The following is an 18000-nucleotide window of genomic DNA, read 5'->3' on the forward strand; positions in this document are numbered from 1 at the left end:
GGACAGCCCTGACGACTGACGAGGCTTTGGGTCTAACTCGATATGGGGTATCCTCGCGGCGAATTGCTATTGGCCCACGCTCAGAAGTATCCCAGGCCGTCGACCAAGAGCAACAAGAGACACATTTCCGTGAGGCCCGGTGTTCCAACAACCGCTTCGCTGTCGTTCCCAACATTGACCCTCCACATCCAACTCTGCGCAGAATCCTCGACAAGATACCCGTTTTCGCTCAGCTTTCGCACGAGATGGTTTACAATGGTCCGAGCAAAGGTTGCCAGAGATGCAGAGCTCGGCGAATCAAGGTAACATCAAGTATGCCTCCTGACTCGAAGGGTTGACGCACCGCTAAGCCAAAGACTAAATCGTAGTGTGATCGAGCTTCGCCTGCCTGCCAAAACTGCGTGAGCAAGGGGTTTGTTTGTCCCGGGTACCATGACATATTCGACATTGCACACAGAGACGAAACATACAAGGTGGCCAGTCGGCACTCCAGGAGGAGGGGAGGCAGCGTGCCAACACAGTCGTGCTCGAACCTCGCCAGTAGCAATCTCGTTCAACAAAACAAAACAAAATACAGAGACAAAACACGTCTCGTCGTGGATCGGATTCCCGAAAACCTGTCTCAAGACGTCCTATCTCGAGCTGTGGATTACTTCTTCCTCTGTTATGGTCATGATTATGACCCCCAAGCCACCTGTAGCTTCTTCGACCTGTTACCGGCAATGTTCGCCAAAGCTAGTGTGGTCTCGCCTCTTTACAAGGCAACCGTGGCATCTGCCGTTCAAGTTGCCGGCCTGCACAGCCCTCGCCATGGAGGTGCGGCTATGGCGCATGTGGTATACACCGACGCCGTGTCGAGCACCAGGAATGCCCTTCGTTGCCCAGAAAGCAGCAAATCCGACGAGATGCTACTCACGACGCTGGTGCTCGAGGCCTATGAAACTACCTTTCGGGTATTCAGAAGTACGCAGTCGGCCCCAAGACTACCAACACACCTGCTGGGCTCGATTGCTCTTTTGAAGCATCGAGGTGTGCTCAATTACCGGAACTCGCTATCGTGGCGCTTGCTTATTGCCACTCGTACCAGGCTACTTCGCCATGCGTGGCAGATCAGCAATGGAATCACCAACATTCAAGCAGTCCGCCAAATCTGGCAGTGCGCTGAAGGAGTCGTCCCGACCGGACCGGCAATCGATACAGACACTTTGGCCTTGGAGCTTGCCTGCCTCAGACACGCTTTCTGCAACAAGGAAACCGCCGTAGAAGCAAGTGACGCCCCCAATCACTGCGCAAACGGGACAATTCTTAGCAGTGGGCCCGAGATTGATGTTCTTCTATCTCGTGCTATCCGCCTTGCGGACCAGTGCTCTCAATGGTACGCATCGCTTCCACCAGCTTGGCGGCCAATTGCCGCTGCGGCTCCCAGAGGCGCTGTATCCATCCAGTCCAACAACGGCGGCCAATATACGCCCCCCACCGTCTTCTCAAATCTGTTTATAGCCAACTCGTACAACCGACATCGAGTCACGGAGCTCGGGGCCCTCTGCCTTGTTATCAAGGGCCTCGTAGAAAGCGATACTGCCAATGAACTGCGAGATGTACATTTGCCATCCTGGCTAATATCTCGAGTACAATCACTCGTCGATGATATCTGCGACACGGTTGAGTTTATGACTTGTGATGTCAAGGTGGATGGCCTGCACAACGTTCAAACCCTATTGACATTCACGCTTTCCGATTCGAGCTCTTCGATGGGCTCGAACCACACCTCACCAATTGAAGTCAAGCACGCACGGCAAGTGGCATCGTCAGGATTTTACATGGCTTACAGCACGCTATCAGCAGTGCTTGAGCTTTTGGGCGGTGGCCTTTCATACAGGGGTATGGCTCCCTCCATGATGTGCGAGGGGCAGAAGCAGTGGATTGAGGAACGAATCACCAAGCTCGGCAGCATCTTCTCCCCGAAGATTAGGCGCGCAATGTGAATAAGGTAGACACGCAGTCATGGGTTCTTGGACCCTCGCAGTTTTTTTATAGCTTCTGTCGAGTGCCTCTCCATCACTCAGATGGCGGCATGTACAGGCAAAGTACATAATCAACATGGACTGCCCTTTGCAGACGAAGAAGCAGCAAAACTATCAAAATCATCAGTTTTAAGAATCATTAATCACTGGTTGACTCGTAGTTCCTTAAAGGCTATGTTGTATCTTTTTCGGTCCGCGTTGGCATATCTCACACTGAGTATCAAATCCTTCGCCGTGAAGCATCCACTGCTTTAGGTAAGCGAATATTCCTGGCTTCTGGCACAGAATCTGGAGTCCATATCCAGTCAATCCTCCATCGAGTGCACCCAGCGAGGGAGAGGCAAATGCCGCCACTTCAACCTCATTCTATTTACCTTAGCACCTTTAATACCTCCTCGCCGTCGAGAGCCACTGCGGCGACTCAATGCGGGTCAAGGAGCTGCAGCGCGATGGTCGCCGGTGCCGGCGTTTGAACGTAAATGGCGAGATTCTGCGCCACATCTGTCACAGGAATACCCTCGTATATCAGAGCTCCGCGAATCAGTCCCCTCACGTGCCATTTCACGTGGTCAGACGTATATAATTAGTCTACATTTCATTTTCTTCACATTATACAGAATAAGCATCTTTCTCCCATATTCCCCTACGCCTTACTGTGTGCTCTAACTCGTGACAACATCGTCGGTCGTAAGCCGCTCCAGAGGCGGGACCCAGCCGCTGCACGGTGGTGTGGGCCGCAGCGGTCACCCGCACCGTCCAACACGGTCGTCCGGTCCGTTGGGGTCTGGTTGAGGCCCGGGATCTGGCAACACCCCGGGCATGGGGAAAGTAAGCGCTGGGACGGTTGCGGCCCCACTGTCGACATAGCTTTCCCAGTGTCATGCTGGCGCTATTGGTCGGCGTGTGTGGTGCCGTCCCGTTCGTTATCGATGCCGATGCAGACACGCGTACCGATCGTCCTTGGTGATGTCAACATTAGCGATGGTGTGGTCCCGTATGACTTTGGACGACAACTGCTCGATCGTTGGGTTCGGAAAGATACTCTATCAGACTCACTGGGAAGACCGACTTTTGAAATCCGGTCATTGCTGGGGAAGTTGAAGGGCCGCTGCAGTCGACAGACGTTACAGAGCAAGCTAGACGGATCCTTGCCTGTCACCCAGGGAGAGCCAGACTTGTCGGCAAATTATCCGGGCCACGAACGTGATGTACTACTCAAAGCGATTTATCGCCACGTCAGTCACCGGTTGGATCCTGTCCGGAATGCAGTTGCAATGGACCACGGATATCGCGTGACCGCTTGACTCAGGAGCCTGCACGGCCACTAATGCACCTTGGCGTTGTTACTTCAGGCGATACAGTAATGAAGTCCGGCGAGGACGCGCGACGTACTTGAATTAGACGAGAAAGTTATCGGTTTTAGGAAGGGCTTGAATATAGCACATTGTACCTTGCATAATATAAGAATATCTTTTAGAAATACGTATTGTTAGTCTTATTTTGTGTAGGATATGAATTTAAATTTTTTTGAAAATGCTGTTTATAATCCTATGCGTAGAAGTGTCTATAAGGCCTGCCTTAGACATCAAGCTTAAGACTGATTACGGGCACCCGCAAAAGGCCTCACTGCAGCATCCACCTTCCTGGCAGCAGCCGAAGCAGTTTTGGGTGGCTCCACACAGCCCAATGTTGCGGTGTTGTCGTTTGGTAAGTGCGCCGAAGGGGGTCATGCCGGCATGGTCCGCAGGCGGGACCGCAGCCGCCGAGGCGAGAAGAGTCGAAAAGAAAAAGAGGTTGCTAAGGAGCATGATGAAAGGATTGAATAACGCTTGTAAATAGGCTGATGTACTAGATTAGTAAAATGTACAAGTCCTCTTTAATGTGTTGTATGTAAAGCATGCCAGAGGAAGGGGAGGGCTAACCTAGCTAGAGTAAAAAGAAAGAATGATTGAAATCAGGCAGATGGTTCAACGAAGGACTATAGCGATGCAAGCTGGTAGATGTGAATGAGGTCTATTCTAGATGGGTATAACTATGCATATATATACATGTGTATGCAACTCGTCATCCAGCGAGTCGTACTTGGTGTGAACGGCTCAGAAGGGATTGGTTGCGGAGTCTATGCTGAGGGGAGAGAACCCCCTGACTTGAGTTTCAGACATGTAGAAAATGATACGACTGTTTGGGTGGTTTTGTTTTGTTACAGAACTAGTTACAAGACGGGGGTAGGTTTGCAGTCCTGCTGGCTTTCACGGCGGCACAAAGGGGGACTTCTGCAGGCTTTTATTCCAGGCAGTTGGTGTTCAATGAGCCGTCTCTCGGATCACTTTTCGATACTTCAACTCATTATCACACCGATTCATCAAACCCAACTAAGTGTGTCGTGTTCTCCGCGGATGCTTGCCTTCCACTGCTACTCAGCCAGTAGGAGGGTAGAATCGGCTAGGTAAAGACTGCCGCCTTGCTCTAACAACAGCACGGCCACTCCGAGCCTGAGAGGAGTCTCGTCATAACTGAGACTTTGGTATGGTTTCAAAAGCCAGAGAAAACTTCCTCGGTGGCTACAAATGCAACAATCAGCCACAATAGAGACAAAGAATAACAAGAGACACACAATGCGCTCTTGACGATACTAACTAGATAGCCGTTCCTCAGCGCATGAATACAACATCTAGAGCGTGGCGATACACTCTTGTCTACATACAGGAAGTTGCTGCTTCTTTCCCTCGCCGTCAATGCCGTGTTAGTAGTCATAATGGCCGTCTCGAGTGAGATCCCACCGAAAAGTTTGCAACAAGAAGGTGTCGGCAAGAGCGATGAGGTAGTGCAAGGGCAGTGTAGGAACCTCCTCCACTTTAAGTCGGAGTCAGTATCGCGCAGGACGTACGGATGCTTGCGTGGCCTCTGCTTCCCTGTCTGTTGAACGGCGCTTCCGAGTTACAATAGAGTTTAGTTAGGTGTAATGCGAAACCGAGTTACAACAAGATGCAAAATGCGAAACCGAGTTGTTAGGGACTAATTATTAGAGGCTGGGTTCGCACAGAGTGAAAGAGTTAATAATGATGCCCTTAATAGACTAAAAGGTAGGTATAGGTAAGGATAATTATTAGAATCTAACCTCCTTAAGCCCCTAGCTTTACTAGAGGCTCTTAAATGCCTTATTAGACTATAAATATGCTAGCTAATTCCTGCATATAGGGCCCTTGTGCCCTTTATATACCCCTTGATTATTAGTATAAGGGTTACGACTCTCAATCCCGCCTGACCGGGTGCAGCGGTTCTTCATATCGTGACACCGGTCACAGGCGCTTCGGAACTTGGCGTCGTTCCCCGTCTGAAGACGTCTCATGATCGGGTTAAAAAAAAACTTGCCAGTTGGTAGGTATTCGGCCTCGTGGAATCGGAGACAAACATTAAATACTTAAAGTTAATGGGCCGTGATGATGCTGCGTATTACGCGTGTGCGGCGTAGTTGACTTGGTACCGATGTTGTTGGTTGGTGTTTGCCTGCATCAGATATTGACAGTCATATCAGACCATTATAACATCAAAGTGGAGATCAGTTATTCATTAGGTAGGCAGGTAAAAATGCTCTCGGTCTGTTGGTTGATGTCTCATTAGAACTTCGGGTATATGGGTCGCGCGGCTGCAATAATGCGGACACAACGCAGCCGTGGAGGGTTTCTGGTTCGCTGCGTAGATTTCGTACAGACTTGGCGCTGCTGATGGTCTCCATTCCAGTATCCACCTTGGAATCCCAAGTCGGCCGGTCCCGTGTTTAGTGTTTATCAGGTACTTTGTAAGCATTGGATTCATGGGGGGGGTGGCTAGGAGTGGGGATCGGGCAATGTCTGAGACCCCCACCAGCTCTCTTCCGAGGTGTGAGCAGGAAGACGTTGCGGCGGGAGGGTTATTGTTATTATACTCTCTTCTCTGTCTGGGTGGCGGTGGTGGGGGCTTTATGCAGGAGCGGGCGATATCTGACTGACTAACAGTCTGACAGGTGCGCTTCACAAGTCCAGGCTCGAAATGCCAAGCCGACCCCCTGCCACGGTCAGGGAGCTGAAAGCATTTTCCGTTTCGAGATCCCATTTAGCCTGTTTAATTGGCTCGTATTTGGCCTCAAGTACAACAATAACTTTATTGGCCGCCTTCCTCTCCCTCGCAGTCTCCGGAAGCCAACAGTGGCAGAAACCCTTCGTCGTAAAAGAAAAGCAGGCCCGAAAGATGAATTCTGAGTAAAACTTCCACTTCTCACGTATGCAGGAGTGCGTATACACTTCAGAAGATCGTCGCCAGAGTCGGTAACCGCCACAGCGTTGGTTGAGTGCAACGGCAGTCTCATCATCCCACGCAACCCTCTTCCAGTCTTCGAGGGTCCAGTAACGGTGGGTGAGTACACTGCCCTCATCCTTTTCGTCAGGCCTGGCTTCCTCGTCAGCTTCGTCTTCCGGAAGCCGGCCCGTCGAAGAATCCGCTATACGGTTGTCGCAGAAACATCGCTAAGCAAGGAACCAGCGATTTCAGCGCAGTTCCTTTCGCGGCCATAACGGTCTCGGCAAACCTTTTGTATACCGAAGGAAATCGTGGTTTCTGCCTGCCTTTTCGGCCGGTCACTGCGAGAGGCATCCCGACAGTATTCGGGAAGGAAGGTAAGCGCAGTTGGGTCAAACCCCAGCTTTTGGCACGGCGAAGAACATTGTCGATAGTTCGAGTCGGTATATGGAGTGCTTTTGAGACCTCCTTAGTAGATTTTCCACCATGGCAGCTTCGTAAAGCAAGAATAATTGCCCTGATGGTAGGATCGGTGTTGGGCGCCACAACGGGTGAAAAAAGAGGGTCGGGAGAGACATAAAAGAGGTGGTCAGGTGCTTGGCATTTTGAGCCAGGACTTTTGAAATGCACCGCCGTACTCTCGCAGCAATGGAAAGTATTGTACCCGGGTATTTCTCGTATAAAGGTTTGGATCCACTGCCAAGTACAAACAGAGGACAAAGACGGGGCAAACGGCCAATTGCTGGCGGCACCTCATGAACGGCTGAACGCCGGAGTGCTGTGCCGCTTACAACCTGGAAGGCCGCGGACGTGGCCAGGCAGACAAGTATGAGTATATACGTTCTTGAACCGGGGATTTTCAATCAATCGTCCCATCCTCATTCAATATTCCGTGCCTTGATCAAAAAGTTTCTCGACGTCGGAATCACTGCAGCTCTTTTCGCTCCTCCCTTTACGCTTTTTGCTGTTTGCTCTTTTCTTTTCACCATATCCCGGTTTTTTTTCTAAGCACCCCATACACAAACACAGCTCGAGGCTGAAGACAAGGATGACAGCAACAGCATCAGCATCAGCACCATCAGATAGCCAAAACAGGAATGGCGAGATCAGCGAAGGCTTGGTAGAATCCACGCCAGCGTCCACGACGGATGCCGCAGGCAACACCAAGCAGTCCGGCCTCGCCTCCTCGGAGCTGCACGGCTTCAAGTTATACATGGTTCTTATTGGCGTCTGCTTTGGCGCCTTTGTCATGGCTCTCGATGTCTATGTCATCGGAACGGTTTGTCACCCCGCCAACACACACACTCGCTCTCTCTTTCTCTCTCCCTCTCTTCCCATTCGAGGAAAAACTGACTTTGCTCTTGCCTAGGCCATTCCGTCCATCACGTCCGACTTTCAGAACACATCACACATATCATGGTATCCAGCAGCCTACACGTTGGCGGTCTGCTCGCTCACCCCCTTAGCGGGCAAAATGGCCAGTGTGTTCTCGCTCCGCTGGGTTTACCAAGGCTTTTTCTTCGTCTTCCTCGTCGGTAGTGCCATATGCGGCTGGGCCTCCACAAGCGAAATATTCATCGTCGGCCGTGCCGTCTCGGGTATCGGCGCAGCTGCAGTCACCAGTGGAGGTCTCACCGTTGTCTTGGTCATATCTTCACCCCAACGTAGGCCGTTGTACATCGGCCTGTGCAGCAGCTGCTTTGCCCTGGGTCTGATTCTCGCCCCCATCGTTGGCGGCGCCTTCACCGAGAAGGTCACCTGGCGCTGGTGTTTCTGGATCAATCTACCCGGTGGCGCCGTCACCCTGCTCGCCATGTTCTTCTTTTTCAAGTTGCCGCCACGAGAAGGCGGCCCCATGACCACCATGCAGAAAATCTTGAGTCTGGATCTCGTTGGGTCTTTCGTTTTCGTCCCCGGCATTTTCATGTTAATCCTCGCCCTGCAATGGGGCGGAAATTTGTACCCTTGGAAGTCGGCAACCATTATTGGCCTTTTGGTTGGATCAATCGTCATGCTGGGTCTCTTCGCTGTCTGGGAGTCGCGCTTGGGGGACTCGGCCATGATCCCTGGTGTTCTGGTCACAAGACGCACCGTCCTGCTCAGTGTCATCTTCTCCTTCTGCCATCTTGGTGCTCTATCCGTCTCATCTTACTACCTCCCGGAGTGGTTTCAGGCAGTCCAGGGCGCTACTCCCTTTGAGAGCGGTATAAGGGTGCTGCCGTCCGTCATCTCACAAATCGTGGGAACGATTTGTGCAGGTGCCATTGGTACGTACATTTTCAATCCCCTCGCTCGTGTTCCGGCCTCTAACTCGTCACCCCAGCCCTCAAAATCCGTTTTTACAACCCTAACACTTATTGTCAGCGTCGGCTGGGTAGGCGACGTTTTATTTTGTATGGCGAAAATTTAGACGCTAGCACGACATGGGGTAGCCGACGTTTAAAAATCAGGGTAGCCGACGTTTCCTAGAAATCAGAATGTAGGCGTCGCATGAGGCTGAAAACTCGACAGGAGATACAACTAACTACTGCAAAACTAACTATCTTATTTTCATTCTCTAGAAACGCTTTTTCACCATGTAGGTTGTTGTAGAAGTATTGTTGGCTGGTTTTGGTGAGGTGCAAGGCGTACCCAGACCATGTAGGAATGAACCAATAGACGTGTAGCATCAGGACGAACCCAGATTAAGTAAGCACACAGCAAACAGGAATCCGTAGTGTCTTGCATCTTCGTTACTGCTAGCAACGGTTCCAAGGTTTAATCATACAAGGTAGTGTTGACGACAGGGTTAGTAGTTACACTTAATATAATTCTATTCTCTTCTGGACTTCTTCCGGTTTCCTTGTTACTCACTAGGTGTCATTTGCACATACTGCGCCTGGATTACTCCATGGAATATTTTCATTATGTTGACGCCTATAGGGTTCTCGTCTGTCGTACGTGTACAGCTAGCGTAACGAAAAGACGCATACGTGTGCATTTACAGGCCGCCCCGCATAGACTAACGAAGGACGAAATCGACAAGGCGGAACGATGGGCCAGTACTGTAGACGTAATCGAGAACCCGGACGACATCGAGACACCAAGCGACGCCTGCCGAGCTATCGAAGAGCTCGGACGACCTAGGGAAAACGGATACCGGTGCACTTTCGGTAGCGAGACAGGGAGCAGCTGCCTGTTCGTAGGGACAGATCTGCGCAGAATCAGGTAGCATCTTAAGGCCATACACGGTTGGGATCAGGGTCTCCGACCAGGACGCCGGGCTGCCCCCAAAAGGGAGCAGGATGGGCCGTGGAAAGCCGGCGTCTATTACCAGCGCTTCTTCACACGTGGCCCCCGGAGCGAGTACTTTGAGGTAGCGGCCGGTCGCCATCTCCAGAGAGAAAACCAGCTCGAGCTAGCGCAGGAGGATCTCGTGCGGGAGGCAGCAAGCCGTTTTGTAGCCAAAGCGGAGGGGATTCGCAAGAAGGAGGTCGAGAACGTCGACAACCCGGACGAGTTCCTCGCACCAAACGCATGGCTCAACCGGCTTGGGGCAGCCAGGCACCTCCAAGCGTTTGGGGAGAAGAAAGAGCTGTTACGGTGTCTCGTGTCACTTGACTACGGCGATGAGAGCGACGACCCGACACGGTGCGACGACGGTGCGTTGCGGGTCATTCATATAGCGTTCGAACGGTGTAAGAACAAGGCGAAGCGGTGCGCGAGACCCGAGACGGTGTCGTGGAACGCTCTCTTCGAGGCCAACCGGGTAGAGATGTCCAAGGAACGGCCCCGACCATTCCACTTCCACCGGAAGCCGGCGACAGAGAAGAGGTACACACAGGTCGTCTTGCAACTGTTTAGTTACATCGTCCGTGTCATGACGATTAGGACGAGGGAGGAAAGACCGCCGTTCAAGGTCACGACAAGGCAGCAGGAGGCGTACGACTTTATGATGAAGGCGGCCGACAATGCCGAGGAGGAACTTGCCAAGGCCCAAGGCAAGACGGAAGGGGTTGCAGCCAGGGCCGCCATGGACAGGTTGGAGGAGGGGGTCGCAAGCATGTTCATGTCGGTGCTCGATCACCAGACCAAGGGGACCGAGTACGACAGCATTCTCGTCAGCTTCTTCATGGTGCTCAGCATCAGGGCGGACCACGGGTGGGAGGACTTCAGCACCTTCACGCCCAAGCTGTCAGCCATCACGACCATGGCGCGGCTCTTCGTCGTGAAGAGCGCGGTGGACCAGCGGGTCAAGGCGGTCGCGCGGCGCGTGCAAGCAGGCCAGAGCCAGGACAAGGCGGAAGACGGGGCGCCGAGTCATTTCGATCTGGTGGCCGACATGACGCGGCGGTTTATGGTGATGGCGGACAAGGGATCGCAGACGACGCCGATGCAGTTCATCTTCCGGCTGCGGAACTTCGGCTTAGGGGCGCATAACAGGACGGCAGCACGAGGGTCTGTCAGCTGGGACAAGGACGAGATCGTGTTTAAGGGGAACCGACTCAGCGTCGTCGACATCCAGGGCATGATACAAGCCACGGTGGCGCAGGCGGAAGAGATCTTGTTCCGGAAGCTGCTGTTCTGCCAAGACTTTGTCGAGCAGTCCAGCGCCGAGCTTGGTATACCCGAGGTCCCGTGGAGCATGATCAGCGACGACGCGTCCGACACCACCATCGGTCTATCGATTGTGGATGCGATCGTGCGAGCCGACGAAGATAAGAGGCGGGACTGGCTATTCCGCAAAGTCTGGAAAGACGAACGGCTGAGGGGTAGGTTCTTCCCCGAGGCCGATGCGGGGTCGACGGAGCCCAGCACACAAGCGGCGTACCGGTACGGGCAAGATGTGGAGAAGTTCTTGGCCGTGTTGCTGTTCCTGGTCCATGTCAGCTACGGGCAGCCGGCACGGGCACCGGAACTGCTGACGGTCCGGCACCGGAACACGGCGGACGGCGGCGTACGAAACATCATAATGGACCGGGGCCTGGTCATGATCGTGACGGGCATCCACAAGGGCTACTCGCGGTCGGAGAGGGAGAAGGTCATCCACCGGTTCTTGCCACGCGAGGTCGGATCGCTGCTGGTATACTATCTATGGCTGGTGCTGCCGTTCTGGGAAGGCGCACAGGCCAGCGCGGGGGCGGCGCCGGATACGTTCCCGGCGACGCTGTGGGGCCTACGGGAGTCCAGCAACCCGTTCGAGGACGACGCAGGTGGCGGCGGGGCCGAAGAGCACGACGGGGGAGCGAGCGACGCAGAGGCCAACACAGGGCACGTCAGGCCGGCGGGGGCGGCCGGGGAGGACGCAGGCCGAGGACGGCCATGGGCGCTGGGGGCCGGCCCGTTCTGGACGCCGGATCGGATGGCACGTATACTGCGGCGGTTCAGCGCGGCAGGCTGCGGACAGAAGATCAACATCAGCAGCTGGCGGCACATCGCCATAGCACTCGGGCGCCGGTACTTCCGGGCGGGGGTACGGGGAACGGCGGCGTCGGACGAGCTGGTCAACGGGGACGAGGACGGCAGCGACAGCGAGGGAGAGGACGACAGCCCGTGGGACATACAGGCGGGGCACGGGACGACGGTGGCGGGGCTCATCTACGCGCGACTGCTGACGGAGGGCGCGTTCGAGACGAACGAGCGGCGGTTGCAGTTCCGGCACGTCAGCGAGGAGTGGCACCGTCTCATGGGGTTCAGGTCGGCCATCGGCGGCGTCGACGCGTTCCTCCGACCGGGCAGGAAGAGGAAGACGCCGTCGCTGCACTACGAGGCGATGAGGGAGGCGCAGATGCAGCGGTGGAAGACGCTCTTCCGGGTCGACACCGGGCGGGTGCTACGGAGGCTCTACGGGGACGGGGCGAGGTTCCAGGGCCTCCAGGAACGGGCGATCGGGGCGATCATGGCGAACAAGAGCCCGGTGGTGGTGGTGATGGGCACGGGCGGGGGCAAGAGCCTGTGCTTCATGCTCCCGGCGGCCAGCTGCACGGGCGGGGTGACGGTGGTGGTGGTGCCGCCGGTGTCGCTGCTCGGGGACATGGTGCGGCGTTGCGGCCTGCTGGGGATCCGGTGCGCCGAGTGGAAAAGCGAGCGGGTGCCGGGGCAGGTGTCGATCGTGTTCGTGACGCCGGAGTCGGCGATGAGCAAACGGTTCCAGGACTATCTCGAGGGGCTCCGGGTGACGGCGCAGCTCGACCGGATCGTGGTGGACGAGTGCCATACGATACTAGAAGGCAGCAAGAAGTTCCGGCCGCGGCTGCGGGAGCTGGGCCAGCTCGGGCTCGTAGGGGTGCAGATGGTGTATCTGACGGCGACGCTACCACCCGTACGGCAGCCGGACCTTCTCGCGTTGCTGTTCGTGCGAGAGACCGAGGTGGAGATGATGCGGATGAGAACGACGCGGACGAACGTCCGGTACGGCGTGCAGACGACAAGGCCGGGGCCGGGGGGTGGCGAGGACGAGACGACGGAGGCGGTAAGGAGGGTGCTGGACGCGAAGCTCGAGGAGCACCCGTGGCCGGGGAAGATGATCGTATACTGCCGGACGGTGGAGGGGACGGGGTCACTGGCGGAGCAGCTGGGGTGCGACGCGTACTACCGCGAGATCGACACGAGGGACGGGAAGGCGGAGCGGCTCCGGGCGTGGGCCAGCGGGATGAAACGGGGCGGGTACGGGGAGGGGCGGGTGATTGTGGCGACAAACGCGCTCGGTCTAGGGATCGACGTGGCAGACATCCGGGTGGTACTCCACGTAGGCATGCCGTACGAGATGGCAGACTACGCACAGCAGAGCGGCAGGGCGGGGCGGGACGGGGTGAGCAGCGAGGCCATCGTAATAGTGGAAGGGGCACAGAGAGGCACGGCGGTGGTAGCAGCGGCAAGGCCGAGCACGGGATTCACGGCGAGCGACTACGTCAGCGGGGCGCACTGCCGGCGGGTCGTGCTGGACTCGGTCATGGACGGGCGAGAGGATCGGAGCGGGTGCGAGGAGGGCGAAGAGGCGTGTGACATCTGCCAGGCGGAGGGGGGAGAGGAGGAGGAGGAGGGGGAGGAAGAGGAAGGCCAAGCAAGCGCGGTGCAGAGGTCGGGCGCGGAGGGTTTTCAGGCCAGGGTCGAGGGGCAAGAGAGACTGGTAGCGTCGATGCGAGAGCGGGCGCGACGTAGGCTGATGGACGGGGTGAGGGAGGTTGCGAGGCTTGAGGCGATTCTTGAGGAAACACTGGCGGCAGGGTGTCTAGTCTGCTTAGGGTTAGACGGGGACGGGGCGAAGGAGCACACGACGCTCGGGTGTAGGACGGCATCAGAGAGGGGGCCAGAGTTTGAACGGGCGGTGCAGGAAGGGCGGGCGATGCAAAGGTGGCTCCGGCGGGGGCGGGGCGCGGAGGCGTACGGGTGTTGCTTCGGGTGCTTCGTGCCACAGGCGTTATGCCCGAGCTGGGAGGAGATGGAGACGGGTGGGTGGCGGAAGAAGACAGGGACAAGGCGGTGCCAGTACGCCGAGGTCATCACAGGGACGGTCGGGTACGTAGTAGCACAGCGGGCGATGCGAGGGGACGTGGAGGAACTGTATCGCAGGCTGGGGTATAGAGGGAGCGAGGTGGAAGGAGAGGAGGCGTGGGCGTGGCTGGGGAAGAGGATTTCATGGGGGACGATAGAGGGGATCAACCTATGCCGGGCGTTTGTTTACATAGTAGACGGTATAGAAGGGTTAGAGTAGAAGGAATAAGGTGAGTAGGGTATAGGGTTCATAGTTAGAGAGGGTCGTAAGCAACAAAACAAAGGGAGAGGTGAGCTTTAGCCTAGGGTTTGGGTTACACTAGGAAAGGGAGTAAAGATTATAGAGCGTACTATAGAGAAAGAAACTAGGGTTTATATACAAACAAAAGGTTAGTTAGGTGGTTTCGAATAAGGAAGTGTAAATAAAAGAAAGGAAAATAAAAAAAAAGGAAAAACAGAAGAAAGGGAAAATAAAAGAAAGGGAAAAGAAAAGGAAGGGAAAATAAGAGAAAGGGAAAAGAAAAGAAAGGGAAAAGAAAAGAAAGGGAAAAGAAAAGAAAGGGAAAAGAAAAGAAAGGGAAAAGAAAAGAAAGGGAAAAGAAAAGAAAGGGAAAAGAAAAGAAAGGGAAAAGAAAAGAAAGGGAAAAGAAAAGCAAAGGGAGGCTTGGAAAAACAAGTACAGAGCAACGTTATAAGACTAGTAGAGGCGTATTAGTATCAGTAACTGTGTTTATACTACAGGTAGAGGGAGGAAGAAGATTAGGGTTAGGGTTAGGGGAAGTTTAGAAAACTGCTATCTTAATGTGTGGAAAACTACTAACTTAGGGTAACGGTTAGAAACCCGCTATCTCTAAGTGAGGGTTAGGGTTGAGTAGACAGTCTTAGGGTTAGGGTTAGAAAACCGGTAACTTAACGTATGGAGAGCTACTAACTTAATGTAACTGTTAACTTAATGTGTGGAAAAGCACTAACTTAGCGTGACTAGTAACTTGATGTAATGGCGGAGAACTACTAACTTAGGGTAACGGTTAGAAAACTGCTATCTTTAGGTAAGGGTTAGGGTTAGAGAAGTTAGGGTTGAGGTTGAGTAGGGTTAGGGTTAGCTTAGGGTTAGAAAACCGCTAACTTAATGTGTGGAAAACTACTGACTAGACGTAACTGCTAACTAGACGTGTGGAAAACTACTAACTAGATGTAACTACTAACTGGACGTAATGGTGGAAAACTACTAACTTGACGTGACCACTAACTTGACGTGACGGTGGAAAACCACTAACTGGACGTAACCACTAACTTGACGTGACCACTAACTTGACGTGACGGTGGAAAACCACTAACTTGACGTGACGGTGGAAAACCACTAACTTGACGTGACGGTGGAAAACCACTAACTGGACGTGACGGTGGAAAACCACTAACTGGACGTGACCACTAACTGGACGTGACGGTGGAAAACCACTAACTGGACGTGACGGTGGAAAACCACTAACTGGACGTGACGGTGGAAAACCTAGCCGTCATTGCGGGCGGCGTTCTGGCAGAATACCAGGGTTAGGGTCGAGGGTTGCGGGCAAAAACGGGCGGGCATGGTCCGTGCATTGTCGCAGGCTGATTCTCGCAGATTACGGCGTGAAAAAACAAAGGATAAATAAGGATAACGCGCCCCACATGCACGGCAACCCTGGGGTCGGCGCATTTACCCCACGCCAAAACTGCCAAAATAGTAACCCTATGCCAATTGGAGGATGGAGCGTAAGCCAGGAGCGAGTGCTGCCAACTGCACCCAGCAGGGCCGTAAGGTGCACTGCATACTGCAGTAAAACAGAGGTTCTTGCCTGGACATAGAGAGAGAGATGTAAACCTCCACGTATGCAGCCTGTGTAGAGACCGCGCAGCATAAGCAAGCCAGTAGGGAAGGGAATTCGCAATGTAGGGAGGTAGGTTAGGGGGCTGGAGGTAAGTAGATGTATACCAGTTAGGGTTACAGCAGGTGTAGTAAGTAGATGCGCGGATAAGGATACTAAAGAAGAAGATAGGGAGGCAAGAGGAGGAGGAGGAGAAGGAGGAGGTTAGGGTTAGGGTTACTAGCAAAAGGGCAAGGATTCAGCCTAATCTATTCCTAGTAGTCGTAGTAGTAGCTAAAGAAGTAGTAGTCTCTATTATACTCTACAACTAGATAATTTACAGTACTATAGAAGGAAGTAATTATAGAGAAATAGTAGTACAATGTTTTATTTTAATACTTTACGTCTTACTATAGAGTCCTCTTTAGTCTTTAATTGGTCTTAAAGGTTACACTAATAGGAGCCTCATATAGACCTGTCTAATAAGAGATTAATTATCTATTCTATACATTTTGTAATAAAGCACTCTACTATAATGAAGAGTATAGCCAACCTACAACTTATTGCTACTCTATGTAGCTATTTCTATACTCTAGTTCAGAAGATTATTTTATTTATTACTAGGAAAGAATTTAAAGGTAAATTCCTTACGATAGTAATCACTAACGTCCATGCAGCAAAAGGGAAAAGATGTAAGTTACTGTAATAGTTAAGGTGGAGGTAGGTTAGGCATTTACTATAACACCCTAGAAATAGGCAGCTCTCTATTTAGTATTACAGTACGAATCAGGGCTACCTCAGGATATATCATTCTATCAACTTTAACAAACTATAGTATATTAAAGCAACAAGGTTCATTCCCCTTTCTCTTTTTAGTACCTCACTAATTTCTCTCCGTATTAAACATATAGTTTAATTCATGCATTGAATTAAGTACTAAAGTAGTACGTAGTATAACTTTAAGTATTAAATAGCAAAAGTATTAAATAGCAATAGCATTATATAGTAATATAAAAGTAAAATAAATAAGACACTACTCTATATCACTATACTAGGATATAGCTTAACAGTCAAATATTATTTAGTTAGTTTAAAACTTCTTAAGCTTTACATTATCCACTTTAAATTCTAGTTTATTGTATTAAGTATTTACATAGCTTAAATACATTACACTTCAGGTATAAACCACTTTAACAGCTAGTAGTAAACCCTAAAGGTAGTCTGTATAGATACTACGTGCTTATAGGTCCTTATTGTTCCATATTAGCCAAGTTCTACCGGAGTATAGGAGTAGCAATTGATTTTGCCATGCGTACTAGGGTCTATGTATTGATAGCCAGCCGTCTCCTTAGCAACGTCAGACCCACCCAATTTAACACAGAGAACCTAGACACCGAACGTCTAAACCAACGACGTTGCTGTAGGCATGCTATTCAAACCACCGACAAGAATACCAGGATATACTCTATGTCTAGCTCCTAAGCACTACCAAGGCGCATACAGTCCCTACAGTGCTATATAGAGCAGCAACAGGTAATAGGTCACAGGCAGCAGCTTGCAGCTCTTTCCCTAGTGTGACTAGCATCCCCGAGCGCCATCTCATCATGGTTAGGCGTAGCAGCAGCAGCAGCAGCAGCAGCCAGGGCCTGGTAGGCAAGATCGACCCGAGCGCGTATCTTGTGTTTGTTGAGCGACCCCGTGTTGCGGTATGTACGCACTGCAAGCAAGCACTCCGACCGGACGGCGCCATCGAGGCCCATTTCCGCCGGGCCCACCGGCTGAAGGGCGAATTGCTCCAGGGCGTCCTCGACAAGGCCTGGGTAACGGCCGCCGACGGCGCGCTCGAAGACCCGCACACCTGCGAGCTGCCGCCGGACGGCACGCCGCCTATTCAGCAGGTGCCTTTGTTGGACGGGTACGGATGCACGCGGTGCCCATTCCGAACGAGCAGCCGGAAGCTAGCCAAATTGCATGCGCAGCGGGACGTACACGAAGCCGGCTTGCCTGCCGTTACCCCTACTGCGGCTCATGCTGACAGTCCAGGGTGGGGGGCGGTCCAGGTGCAGTCGCTGTGCCGAGGGCGGTATACGCGGTACTGGATTGTCCAGGCCCGTGGCGTTGGGGGGCTGTCTGCCTGGCAGGATAGTGACGACGTATTCGCAGAGCGCCTATTGAGGCAGGAGAGTCTCATGGCGGCCGAGGATGAGGAATGGGGGCGGACCATCGTTGCCAGCCTAGACATAAACCAACAGTCAAGCTGGGTCAGGGAGATGGGATGGGCTGTGCACCTTGCCGGCCTCGACCTGATCGACCTACACGCCGCTGGGCAGGCGCCTGTGTCCGAGGCCGTCCGCAGGGCAGCCTGGGACGAGGGCTTCAAGGAG

General features: G+C 53.1%; 2 protein-coding genes across 2 annotated transcripts; both read left to right on the forward strand.

The window, feature by feature from the left end:
• Positions 1-42: 42 nt before the first annotated feature.
• On the forward strand, positions 43-1985 carry CH63R_11018 (C6 zinc finger protein; the record flags this gene model as incomplete). The annotated part of the gene is made up of 2 exons (XM_018305992.1): positions 43-302; positions 578-1985. 2 exons carry the CDS (start codon positions 43-45, stop codon positions 1983-1985), a joined length of 1668 nt encoding a protein of 555 aa, XP_018155416.1.
• A 5362-nt stretch (positions 1986-7347) lies between these two features.
• On the forward strand, positions 7348-8709 carry CH63R_11019 (Major facilitator superfamily transporter; the record flags this gene model as incomplete). The annotated part of the gene is made up of 2 exons (XM_018305993.1): positions 7348-7578; positions 7669-8709. 2 exons carry the CDS (start codon positions 7348-7350, stop codon positions 8707-8709), a joined length of 1272 nt encoding a protein of 423 aa, XP_018155417.1.
• Positions 8710-18000: the final 9291 nt, after the last annotated feature.

This window comes from Colletotrichum higginsianum (assembly GCF_001672515.1).
Source record: "Colletotrichum higginsianum IMI 349063 chromosome 7 map unlocalized unitig_7, whole genome shotgun sequence".
Lineage (NCBI taxonomy): Eukaryota > Fungi > Ascomycota > Sordariomycetes > Glomerellales > Glomerellaceae > Colletotrichum > Colletotrichum higginsianum.